The sequence below is a fragment of the Sprattus sprattus genome (assembly GCF_963457725.1).
Source record: "Sprattus sprattus genome assembly, chromosome: 5".
NCBI lineage: Eukaryota > Metazoa > Chordata > Actinopteri > Clupeiformes > Clupeidae > Sprattus > Sprattus sprattus.
The window spans coordinates 34,898,426-34,910,925 of NC_137924.1; the positions used below are offsets into that span (position 1 = coordinate 34,898,426).

Consider the following 12,500-nt stretch of genomic DNA (forward strand, 5'->3'; position numbering starts at 1 on the left):
GTGTGGACAGAGGTGATGGGAGAACTTGGCTAAGGGCCATTGGGTTCCATTGGCTAGGTGAACAGGCAGCTCCGCTTGTCTTGGGCATCTCAGGGAGAAAGGAAGCCCTTGTGTGTGTTTGTGTTGTGTGTGTGTGTGTGTGTGTGTGTGTGTGTGTGTGTGTGTGTGTGTGTGTGTGTGTGTGTGTGTGTGTGTGTGTGTGTGTGTGTGTGTGTGTCAGACGCAAGCGAGGCTGGTGGGAGAGGAGAGGAGAACAGAAGAGAAAGAGAGGAGAGGAGAGGAGAAGGGGAGTGGAAAAGAACGGAGAGAAGGAGAGAGGGAGGGGTGTGGTGTGGTGTGGTGGCTGTGTGCGGAGAGAGAGAGACAACAGTGTTATTGTGAGTGTGGCGGTGACACCAGATGTCCAATTTGCACTTCAGCCCCGTCTGAATGGAGGGCGAAGATGGCACAGAGACACGCTGCTGACAGCCCTCAGGAAGAAAAAGAGGAGGAGGAGGAGGAGGAGGGGGGGGGGAAGCCCAGCTAACAGCTGGGGTAAGCTGGCTAGCGGCAGGCTGAGGCCACAGCATCCTGTATCCCTCTCTGGGCTCCACTCTAGCTTTGATATCCTCCACCACCCCTCCCACGCTCCCCAGGCCTCCACGCTCCCCTCCTGACCAGACCCCTGGACCTGATGGCGCTGAATGAGATGTTAGAGGAGTTTGAGGACGCCCCTTTGAGGAGCCGTCTGCTTTCATTAGCTGATCAGAGGCTCAGATGCAGGGGATTCTGGGTAATGGTCTGTGGCTCTGTGAGTGGAGAGTGTGGGAAATGTTTTGGAGACGCAAGGACTGTACAGATGTTGAAGACAGATGAAAGAGTTTTAAAACCTGCTTTTCTCGTCAGGCAGCTAACGGTAGCAAACTCCTAGACTGCCAAAGCATAAGGAATGTCCCTTGCGGCTAAAAGAACAATGATTCAAATGATTCAGTTTATTGCTTTTAAGTGAGTTTTAAGCGGGTTTTAAGATATATTTGTGTTCCGCTGTTGCAGGTTTGACTCTGTGCCTACAGTTGGGCAGGTATGTGTGTAGTGGGTACATTATTAAGACCCCTGGATTTTGGCAGTTTTTTGGCATGTTGTCCTTTCATCCATTCAGCATCCTTATCTGATTCTTGAGTTCACCTGCATATCACGCTTCACATGCATACACATACACATACACACACACACACACACACACACACATACACGCATTGTACATGAGCCCATAGGCTTTTGGGTGAGATGTGTGTGTGTGTGTGTGTATGTGTCTGACTTGAGTCGAGAATGTGGGTGTGTGGGTGTGTGGGTGTGTGGGTGTGTGGTGTGTGTGTGTGTGTGTGTGTGTGTGTGTGTGTGTGTGTGTGTGTGTGTGTGTGTGTGTGTGTGTGTGTGTGTGTGTGTGTGTGTGTGTGTGTGTGTGTGTGTGTGCAGGTCAGGTCAGGCTGGGGTGTGCTGTTGTACATTGGCTGTAAGCATGGCAGTGATGTGATAGCTCTCCTCTGATAGGTGGAGAGCGTATGCGTCCCTCCAGATGGAGCTATATTAAGCCGTTAATAAACAGGGATTCTTCTCTTCTCCTCTCCTCAACCCCGCGTCTGTGCCATGACAGAGAGACGGAGTGATGAAGAGAGGGAGAGAGAGAACCAGAGACAGACAGCGAGAGAAAGAGGGAGAGAAAGAGAGAGAGAATATTCTAATGAAGCAGAGCGCTGGGTTTGGCCAGATGGCAACATTATTATGTATCTCTCTCTCTGTCTCTCTGTCTCTCTCTTTTCTCTCTCTCTTTCATATTACACAGTATTGTGCAATTTATCTGGAGCTCCTATCGCTTTGGGAGTGGTATAGCTGCCAGTGTATGTTTGACATTGCCCAGGCTACTGCGGCTGCTGCCATGCGTACAGTGGTGGGGTGGGGGTGGGGGGTGTGCACAGCAGCACCACTGGAGGACGTGGCACGGGATCTCAGGAAGAGACCCACGAGGTGTGCCAGCCTAGGTGGCAGCATGCCAGCATAAATGAGTTTATGTGGCCTTTACAGCATCATAACTTCAAGGGTCATTTGTGCCCTGTGTGTGTGTGTGTGTGTGTGTGTGTGTGTGTGTGTGTGTGTGTGTATACGTGTGAGTGTGTGTGCTAAACCATAAGAGCTCCTAACAGCCAGCTATCTGTCTGTTTCTCCCGCCTGGAGGCTGCCTGGCATGCACACAGCGGTGTCATTCACGGTGCTTTTGGCTGACTGTTAAGGAGGGATCACTCTTTAAAAGGGAACAAAATGGCAGCTGTCTTTTCTGATCCACCTCGTCTCATCTCTCCTCAAACCCCACAGGGAGTGTGCGAGAGACAGACAGATACAGGCAGACAAACAGACATACGCACAGGTAGACAGGGGTGTGCTTTACAAGAGACCCCTCCATTACCTTTCCAAGCAACACCTGAGGTGGTCATTAAACTCACTATTAGGAGATGCATGCAGAGCATATTACAAGGGAAACTGTGTGTGTGTGTGTGTGTGTGTGTGTGTGTGTGTGTGTGTGTGTGTGTGTGTGTGTGTGTGTGTGTGTGTGTGTGTGTGTGTGTGTGTGTGTGTGTGTGTGTGTGTGTGTGTGTGTGTGTGTGTGTGTGTGTGTGTGTGTGTGTGTGTGTGTGTGTGTGTGTGAGAGAGAGAGATTCTTGGCACATGAGAGTAAATGTCCCACAGACACATACAACAGAGAGAGAGTGTGTGTGTGAGAGGGAAAGAGAGAAAGACGACCTATAGGGAATTTCTCTTTAAGTGAACCTGCTTTGTTCCCTTCCGAGCAGCAGGCCTTTGATGAAAAAAAAAAAAGGGAAAAAAGAAATAAGAAGACGAATGGAAAGGAAGGGGTGGGGGGAGAGGACTTGAAATAATCCAACAATGAGCTCTATTTTAAATCTCTGCCTCCTTTTAAAATAAACACATTTTTTACACTCCTCTTTCCAGCTCTGTCAGTCTGTCATTCTGTCTGTCTTTCTGCCTGTCTGTCTTTCTGTCTGTCTGTTTGTCTGTCTGTCTGTCTGTCTGTCCCCCTTCTGCTTACCTTCCGCTTGTTTAGTTGGTTTTGAACATGCTTACTTCTGAGTGTGTTTGTTGGGATTTTCTCACTTTCTTTTTCTCTCTCTCTTTCTTTCCTCTTTTCTTTGAGTATCTTTCCCTGACTTGCTTTCTTTTGCTTTGTCATTATGTAAACACCTTTGATGTTATGGACATTCAGTACCCACTGGCTAAGTGGCTTTTAGTGATTGAGCTGACGTGTGTTGCTTTGTGTGAGTGTGAGTGTAAGTGTGTGTTTGTGTGTACATTTGTGTGTATGTTTAAGAAATTGCTAATATCATAATAAGACAAACATTTAAACATTGATTTAGTCATTTGTTTTGTCACCGTTAATGATAGTGGTTACCATAACACACTCACTCACTCACTCACACACAGCCACACACACACACACACAGGCACACTAAGATCTGTTGGCGTATACTCCACTCTTTTAAGGCGATCCAAGATGTCCGAACAGCACATTGGCACATTCAGCGGTTGAACCATCGCTGGTTTGAGGTAGTGACACGACCACTGTGAACTCCGTGCTGTGTGGCTCCTACCAGGGGGAGTCTCCTCTGTCATCTTCACTACACTGCTGTTGTAAGCAGTCCATCGAAGAATGCCTCTGTGTGCTGTAGCTTAGCGGGCCAGTTGTGTGGACTGAGAGAGAGAGGGAGAGAGAGAGAGAGAGAGAGAGAGAGGTAGAGAATGCTGCAGGTGTCTGGCCTCCTCAGCCTGGAGTCTGCTAGTCAGTCAGTGGGCCTCCATTCTTTAGCATGCTGGAGTTAGCTAGTCAGTCAGTGGGCCTCCATTCTTTAGCATGCTGGAGTTAGCTAGTCAGTCAGTGGGCCTCCATTCTTTAGCATGCTGGAGTTAGCTAGTCAGTCAGTGGGCCTCCATTCTTTAGCATGCTGGAGTTAGCTAGTCAGTCAGTGGGCCTCCATTCTTTAGCATGCTGGAGTTAGCTAGTCAGTCAGTGGGCCTCCATTCTTTAGCATGCTGGAGTTAGTTTGCTAGTCAGTCAGTGGGCCTCCATTCTTTAGCATGCTGGAGTTAGTTTGCTAGTCAGTCAGTGGACCTCCATTCTTTAGCATGCTGGAGTTAGCTAGTCAGTCAGTGGGCCTCCATTCTTTAGCATGCTGGAGTTAGCTAGTCAGTCAGTGGGCCTCCATTCTTTAGCATGCTGGAGTTAGCTAGTCAGTCAGTGGGCCTCCATTCTTTATCATGCTGGAGTTAGTTTGCTAGTCAGTCAGTGGGCCTCCATTCTTTAGCATGCTGGAGTTAGTTTGCTAGTCAGTCAGTGGGCCTCCATTCTTTAGCATGCTGGAGTTAGCTAGTCAGTCAGTGGGCCTCCATTCTTTAGCATGCTGGAGTTAGCTAGTCAGTCAGTGGGCCTCCATTCTTTAGCATGCTGGAGTTAGTTTGCTAGTCAGTCAGTGGGCCTCCATTCTTTAGCATGCTGGAGTTAGTTTGCTAGTCAGTCAGTGGGCCTCCATTCTTTAGCATGCTGGAGTTAGCTAGTCAGTCAGTGGGCCTCCATTCTTTAGCATGCTGGAGTTAGCTAGTCAGTCAGCGGGCTCCATTCTTTAGCATGCTGGTGCATGGCATTGTCATGCTAATGTGTGCCAGGGAGTTTAGCGTCACTTGGCATTCCTACCTGCGGGCTCTCTATTAAGAAACTAATAAGAGGGTGTTAATTACTAGACGGAGAGGCTTTGTAATTACGCAGATAGGACAGAGCAGATGAGGCTGCTCCCCACCGCTTCCTCCTCCTCCTCTTCTTCTTCTTCTCTTTCTAGCCTCCACTCTTCCTCCCCGTCAGCAAACGTCCTCAAGGAACAACCTTCAGAGGGAACAGGCGGCCACACTTCATTAGACCAAAAATGTGTGTTTTTAAACTTAGAAGATAATACTTGAATTGGCTTTGTTGGGAGAGGACATGCATGCTGTAGATTAAAGAGGTGCTTGGTAGAACATCCGTGTTTCACATTCAGACAGCCGTTCAGCACACTCTCCAACACTGGCTTTGCTTTCCAGGAGATTGGTCCACTTTCAACTGACACTGCATGATTGTGGTCGCACAGGGATTTTTCTTGTCTGATCTAAGTTAGATTGTCTGTGTTTCTCTCTTTTTGTGTGTCTGTGTGTGTGTGTGTGTGTGTGTGTGTGTGTGTGTGTGTGTGTGTGTGTGTGTGTGCGTGTGTATCTGTGTGTGTCTTTGCGTGTGTGTGTGTATGTGTGTGTGTGTGTGTGTGTGCGTGTTTGCTTTTGCGTACGTGTGTTCCTCTTTCTGCTGTAGTCCTCCGTATGCCTAGCTTAAGCTCGCTTCCAAACCAAAGTCCTGTCAGTCAAATCAAACAAAGGCATCTCAGTGCTGCACAGATGCACTCAACCCCCCCCCCCACCCCCCCCACCCCCCTCTTCCCGCTGCAAACACCCACCACATGCCAGAGCATACCCAGTCACAGAAACACACAAACTCAAGATGCATGCACAGATCAGCCCCCACCGGAAACACTCCCCCCTAACCCCCTTTTATCCCTCAGAGACCACCCCCACACGCACGCACGCACGCACGCACGCACGCATGCACACACGCCACACACACACACACACACACACACACACACACACACACACACACACACACACACACACACACAAACACCTCCATATAAGATGGCCCCGGAGCCACCTGAGGCACCAGGCAAAGCTAATGTAAGCGCAAATGAAATTTCTGCCGACGTATCGATGTCATTAAACAGAAAGCATATTGCGCCTCACAATCATTTGAGTCCTCATCAAGCCGAGTGACATTTGAGCCAATTAGGCAATGCCAGGCGGCCTGTACCGGTTGGCAGGGGAGCCCCCGTTCATTTCGACCGCTTGCCGCTCACCGGCAGAGGGGCGACACCCGTCATCTTATTTGCTCTTGTTTGGAGGCTGATCAGTTTTAATGTCTCATCGCATCATCCAATTTGGTCATAATGTGTGTGTATGTCTTTGTGTATGTGTGTGTGTTTGTGTATGTATGTGTGTGTGTGTGTATGTGTGTATGTCTTTGTGTATATGTGTGTGTGTGTTTTCCCCTGTGTTTTCCCCTGTTTTGCCGCTGGTGTGAAATCAGATCAGCACTCGGTAGTGTATTCTCATGGGCAGAACAAATGAGTGATTGTTATTATTACTGTTATTACCGAACCCTTATGCGCTTGGCAGAGACTTACACGATGTGACGTGCAACGGGAAGATATTTCTGGTTCAAAAAGCACAAGTGTCATCTCTCCTCGCGCGTTCCGCCGTGCCGTCTCAGAGGTCCTGTCACCGAAGCCTATTTTCAGCGTTCCACGACACCGGAACACACAGCTCTGCACGGCAAGGTAAACAGAGAGTCAGAAGCCAAGAGCTGAGCTCCGTCTGGCTCTGCCGTATCGGATTCTGGCGGTCCGTGACTGGAGGGAGCCTTCTCCAAAATGGCCGTGTCCTAAATATTTACCATGTCCAAAGGTCAAATGAACCACCTAGCCAACAGCGCTCTCTCGTTCCAAACAGCATGTGTGGCCAGTGTTTACTCCAGCGTTAGATAGAAACACTGTGGCCCTCAGTTAAGATAATTAATCTCGTTCAACCACACATTGTCCGCCGGCATAATGCTAATGGAATGGAAGTAAACAACAAGTGTCCTGTTTTAAATCCCTGCCGCAGCCGGAGAGTCTCGTATTTTTTTTTTTCCGGGTGGCAGTGGGTCACACTGACCAGTTCGGTGCCACTGGGCTTTGATTGCTTACATGTGTCCTCATCGGTGTGACTTTTGGTCGCCCCAGACCGGCGTCTTGGATCTCAGCCGTTCCGGATCCCGACCAAGAGCCTCGCCGCCCCCCCCCCTGCCTACCGCAAAGCCTCAGACGCCGAAGCCCTAGTAAAGACCGCTCACCGCTTGTCTCCTCACACACACACCACACACACACCACACGTACACGAATGCCGGCTCATGCACGCAGCTATCCGCCAAACTCGAGCCAAACCACGGCCTCCACACAGCCGTCCTCTTCGCCCACGTACACAAGCATGGCGCAGCGGAAGGCCCTGTGATTCCAGCTGCTGGGAGTCAGTGAGCGTGAGGGTGGGGGGGTCTGGGGTGGATAGTGGGGGGCTGGGATGGGAGTGGGGGGCTGGTGGAGGTCGGCAGGCAGGCAGGCGGCCGGGAGAGAAACAGAGAAAGTTGTTGATGTCATTGAGCCATGAAACTTTTGGCCCTGGGATGAAATTACACCCTATACATGTTTCTTAGCAATGTAGCTCGGGGGATAAACATACCTTACATCAACTCGTTCTCTTGTAGTTGAGATTTCTGCCTTTTGGCTGACATCTCCACCACACACACATACACACACACACACATACATACACACACACATACACACACACACACACACACACAAACACACACATACATACACACACACACACACACATACATACACACATACACACACACATACACACACACATACACACACACATACACACACTCTCACGCTGTTCTGCTCTGCTCTAGCCTGCTCCCTAGCTGCCCCACTTATCTCTCTCTCTCACTCTCTCTCTCTCTCTCTCTCTCTCTCTCTCACTCTCTCTCTCTATCTCTTTTCTCTCTAAATCTCTCTCACTCTCTCTGTCTCTCTCTATATCTATTTCTCTCTCCCTCTCTCTCTCTCTCTCTCTCTCTCTCTCTCTCTCTCTCTCTCTCTCTCTCTCTCTCTCACACTCTCGCTCTGAATCTCTCCCTCTCTCAATCTCTGAGTGTCTACAGGCTAAATGTATACTCCTACATTTCCCATATGTTCAAAGGCCTAGCCAGCATTTCTCACACTCATTTGAAATCTTGTTTTAGTCTTGGGGATGCAGCTCTCTATATTCTATGTGTGTGTGTGTGTTTGGTATTTGTTTGTGTGTGGGCCCACAGGGCTGATGGGAGATAGGTTTGCATCAGAATTGGTGTCAGTTAAAATGCCATAGCTGAAACTCATTGACTTCTTTCTTTTTTTCTCCCCTCTCTCTCTCTCCTTTTCCCTGTCAGATCATCACGCAATATGTTTACGAACGCTTGGAGGAAGAGTGCAACTTGACAAGAGAAATCCTGCCGGTAAGCGCTGCGGAGTAAAGAGGGAGAGGTTGTGGGCCGTTTGATTTATTCTCCCCAAGATTAAATGAGGGATTAATGAGGAGAAATGGATGTAAATAGGACGCCGTCTCTGTGCCCGATTATGATGGACGCTCTCCCGTGGAAGGAAGGATTCGGAATAAGCCTCCTAACTGCCTTGGTTTTGTTAGCGTGCGTGCGGCCCGCCGTGCAAATTAAATGTATTGTGACACGTCGTTTTCAAAAAGTGAGCGAAGCTGTTCTGTAATCTGTTTTGCTTCCAAATGAGCTCAGAGGTACTTTATTTGTCACCCGGACTTAGTCACAGTGGCTGCTCCTCTCCTTCCCACAAAGAATGTTTTTAGAAAAAAAAAACTCTGGCTTCCTGCTTGAAAAAAAAAAAAAATACCAAAAAACTTTCAAATTATTTTAGGTGAAGTGTTGATATTCATCATCCCCCAATATATAACCATCTAAATCTAAATCAGTCAGTATGAAGAGGCTTTATATAGGCTTATATACCCCACCTTCGGCTGTTTACTTAGTGGTTGGAAGATCAGGTACGTGTATTTGCCTGGGACAAGCTGAAAGCTGGTTATAACAAGATGACCTCGGCTACAAGGTTATAGTGTGTGAGGAAACATGGAAAAAGTGATGGTCCATTTTTGTGGACAGGAATTGTTTTCCGTCCATGCAATTTTACATGGCTAAATGTGGTCCCAGACCTCACACAGATAGGAGGTGACTACTTTGAACTGCTCCGCTGTTAATCTCGGAGTGGCGGAGTTCGTTCCGAATGATTCCTGGCTCTGAGTCATCCCAGTGTTTGTTTTCCCGTGCTGCTCTACTTTATTGAAATAAAAGGCAAATATAGTTTTTGGCACACGGCGTGGGGATCTAGAGTTCCCAGAATGCCAGAGGATGCCTCCTAATCTACGGCAGTGGACATGCTCTCATGTCTGTGAAACGGACAAACAGATAACGAACGCAAACACGCTCGCTATCCTCCAGTACACACTCATGTTGTTTAACTGCATCCTCAGCAAGTTTGTTTTCACCCTTTGGTCCTCATGCTGGCTTTGAAAAGTGATGGAAATCTGATATAGTCAAAGTAGATTAAAATGTATATGAAATATTAGCATAGTATCTTTGCAAGATTTCTAACTAATGTAGAGAGTGTAGAGTTAACACATTTGTTCCCTTCTGAAGAGCCTCAATGAAAGCCTTAAACAGTAAAGACTATGAGTGCTAGAGATGACAAAGAAAGGAATGGATCCTAATCAGCCCAGTGAAATGCCAAAAGTCTCTCATTGGTGTGATATGATATGAAGAGGCCCTGTAACTCCTCAGAGTCTGATAGCGATGCCCATGCTTTCAAGGTGGACGCCACGGAGGACGAACCAAAGACCTTCATGTACATGAGTGAGGACGCGCTGTCCAACCCGGACCGGCTGCTGGTTCTGATCCAGGGGAGCGGGGTGGTGCGGGCCGGCCAGTGGGCCCGCCGGCTCATCATCAACGACGACATGGACAGCGGCTCCCAGCTCCCCTTCATCAAGCGCGCCATTGAGGTAGGGAACCTGGCCCACGGCCTGACAGTGCATCTGAACAGCAAACGGCTTAATTCAGCTTAGAAGGGAATAATTCAGTGCATTCATTACATGAGGGGGTTTGGAGACGGCAGGTCCATCTTCTATTGTGTGTAATTGTTGCACAGATCCTTTCTGATATGTGACAAATGAGGATCTCTGTGTCTGTGTCTGTGTCTGTGTCTGTGTCTGTGTCTGTGTCTGTGCCTGTGCCTGTGCCTGTGCCTGTGTCTGTGGCTGAGGCTGAGGCTGAGGCTGAGGCTGTGTTTGTTTCTGTGGCCTGGGCTCTGTGTGGAGCTCCACTGATGCCCTGATCACATCTGTCAGCCCCCTCTGTGCCCGGGGTAAGGGAGCCAAGCGGCGCTTAGAGGCCAGGTAGCGGCCAGCGCTCGAGTGGGGGGTGCCAGTGGGGCCGTGGTGCTGCCGTTGTTTTTGGCTGTGGTTTTTTGGAGAGCTCCCTGAAAAGGGCAGCCTGGCAGGAGGGTGGGCGCGCGGCGGTGGGTAGAGGGGCAGCCGACCGCTGGGGGTGTCGGAAAGCCTCTCCGCTCAGGTTACAGGCCAGTGGGTGAGATCTCAGCGGTCCGCACACGCGCTCTCCTTCTCGTTACCACACACACAGACAATTATGGATTCCACTGCTGCTCTGGGAAAGGTAGTTTTTCAAAGTAGCATTTATTTCCACAAAGAAAAATATATATATGTATGTTTGTATTTAGAAAAGTTCAAAGAAGCCTTTGCCTTGTGCCATTTGAAAGTTCAGACTTAAAAGAGCAGGATTGTGGGTCTGTCCGTGCGGGAGTGTGTGGGAAGCCCTAGGGTTGCAGCTCTGTGGAACGTCTTCTGCCGTGTCTTATTTTCATTTTTTTTCTTTCCCCTTGCCACTTGCACAACTCAAGTATCTTTGTGTGTGTGTGTGTGTGTATGTGGGCCTGTGTATGTGGGCGTGTGCGGGTATGTATACCCACATCAACCAATATAAACATGTACGTGCGTTCAGAGTGTAATTTCAATTTGTGGTTGTTGTGGGGGAGGGAGGGAGGGATGGAGGCGTGGTCCCTGCTGGTGTGGTGCTGGGCGGCGGGCGGCGCGCGGGGAGGCGGCTGGGACTTGCAGCGCCACCGCGCTAATTTCATCACCTGTGCGGCACTCCACGTTCAAATCCACTTAGAAGACAAACCCTCCCCCCCACCCCACCCACACACACACACACACACACACACACTCCACTGCCCACCACCCCCCCCCAAGCCTGTAAATGTCATAAAGATGCAAGCGCCTATGGCTGCTGGTTTCCTCCCACCTCTCAACTCACAGCTATTGGACTGCATAGAGAGTAGGTGTGTGTGTGTGTGTCTGTGTGTCTGTTTGTCTGTGTGTGTGTGTGTGTGTGTCTGTGTGTCTGTGTGTCTGTGTGTCTGTGTATTTTTGTGGAAGCAGAGGATGGATCAGTATAAACACTGAAAAATATGTGAGCGGTTAAGCTTGTATATCTGTGAGTGTAAGTGCATGCGTGTGTGTGCGCGTGTGTGTGTGTGTGTGTGTGTGTGTGTGTGTGTGTGTGTGTGTGTACGCACGCGCAGGTGTGTGTGTGTGTGTAGCACACCACATCCACAGCGCGTTGCGGCCCACAGATCCCCGGTAAGTCAGGTTATTGCATTTCCTCAGCCTCTTCCCCTCCAGAAGTAAAGTGGGCTGACAGCCGGGCCAAGCACAGCACAGCACCGCACCGCTCCAGTCTGGAGGCCCAGCCATTCATCACCATAAGCAGGCCAGTCTGCTGCCTACTCCAGGACATCATCATAATGGAATTTAGCGCTGGGGTGGAGGGGTGGAGGGCTGGGAGAGGCCTGGAGGCTGAGGCTGAGGCTGAGGCTGAGGCTGGCGTCTCCTTACCTGCTCGACTAGGCTGCTCCCAGCCACAATTGATGGTTGACGCGGCAGCGTCAGCACAGTGCACGGGGCTCGACAACAGTGTCGGATGTTGTTACTGTTCCTGTGTCTCCGTATAGCTGATCGGGGATCAGTTGTGTGTCGCGGGCGGAGATGATGAATGATTAGCCGAGTGGAGACGGAGGCTGGTCTCGTATCAGTGTTGTTTGGGCTTTCATCTTTTTTCCTCTACCACACCAGCCCAGTCTTCCTCAACTTTGTGATCATGTCTTCTATGTCTTGTTCTATTTCTATTTCCCTTCATTAGTTCATTAGAAGAAGGTTTTGCCCATGTCAGCTTTCATTATTGATCTGCTGTGGTTATTTCTATTGCCTATCTGGTTTGGTTATTTGAAAGGCTGTTTCAGTTAGAGATCTTTGGTGTAACTTGCTAAATGTGCTGTGAGTTCTGTCTGCAGGGAGATGGTGTGTTTGTTTGTGTTTGTGTGTGTGTGTGTTTGTGCGTGTGTGTCTATCTGCAGGGAGATGGGAGGAAGACAAACTGGAGGGTGTTTCAGCCACAGTTTTTCATTCTGATGTATACATACGTATGCATACACACACAAACAACAAACACAAACAAACAAACACACACATACACACACACACACACACACACACACACACACACACACACACACACACACACACACACACACACACACACACACACACACACCAATGTTTGTGATGTAAAACCACATAGATTAAACCATAATCTCTACTCCCAGCATTCTGACCACAGCAGCAGACTGACTTGTGTT

At 49.2% G+C, this 12,500-nt stretch overlaps 1 protein-coding gene across 1 annotated transcript in view; it reads left to right on the top strand.

The window, feature by feature from the left end:
• Nucleotides 1-12,500, top strand: part of arb2a (ARB2 cotranscriptional regulator A) — a 157,110-nt gene that overhangs the window by 9,646 nt on the left and 134,964 nt on the right. The window contains exons 5-6 of the mRNA XM_080839549.1: nt 8,156-8,221; nt 9,598-9,789. Of these exons, the coding sequence (XP_080695675.1) occupies nt 8,156-8,221; nt 9,598-9,789 (258 nt within the window). The remainder of the gene's footprint in view (nt 1-8,155; nt 8,222-9,597; nt 9,790-12,500) is intronic.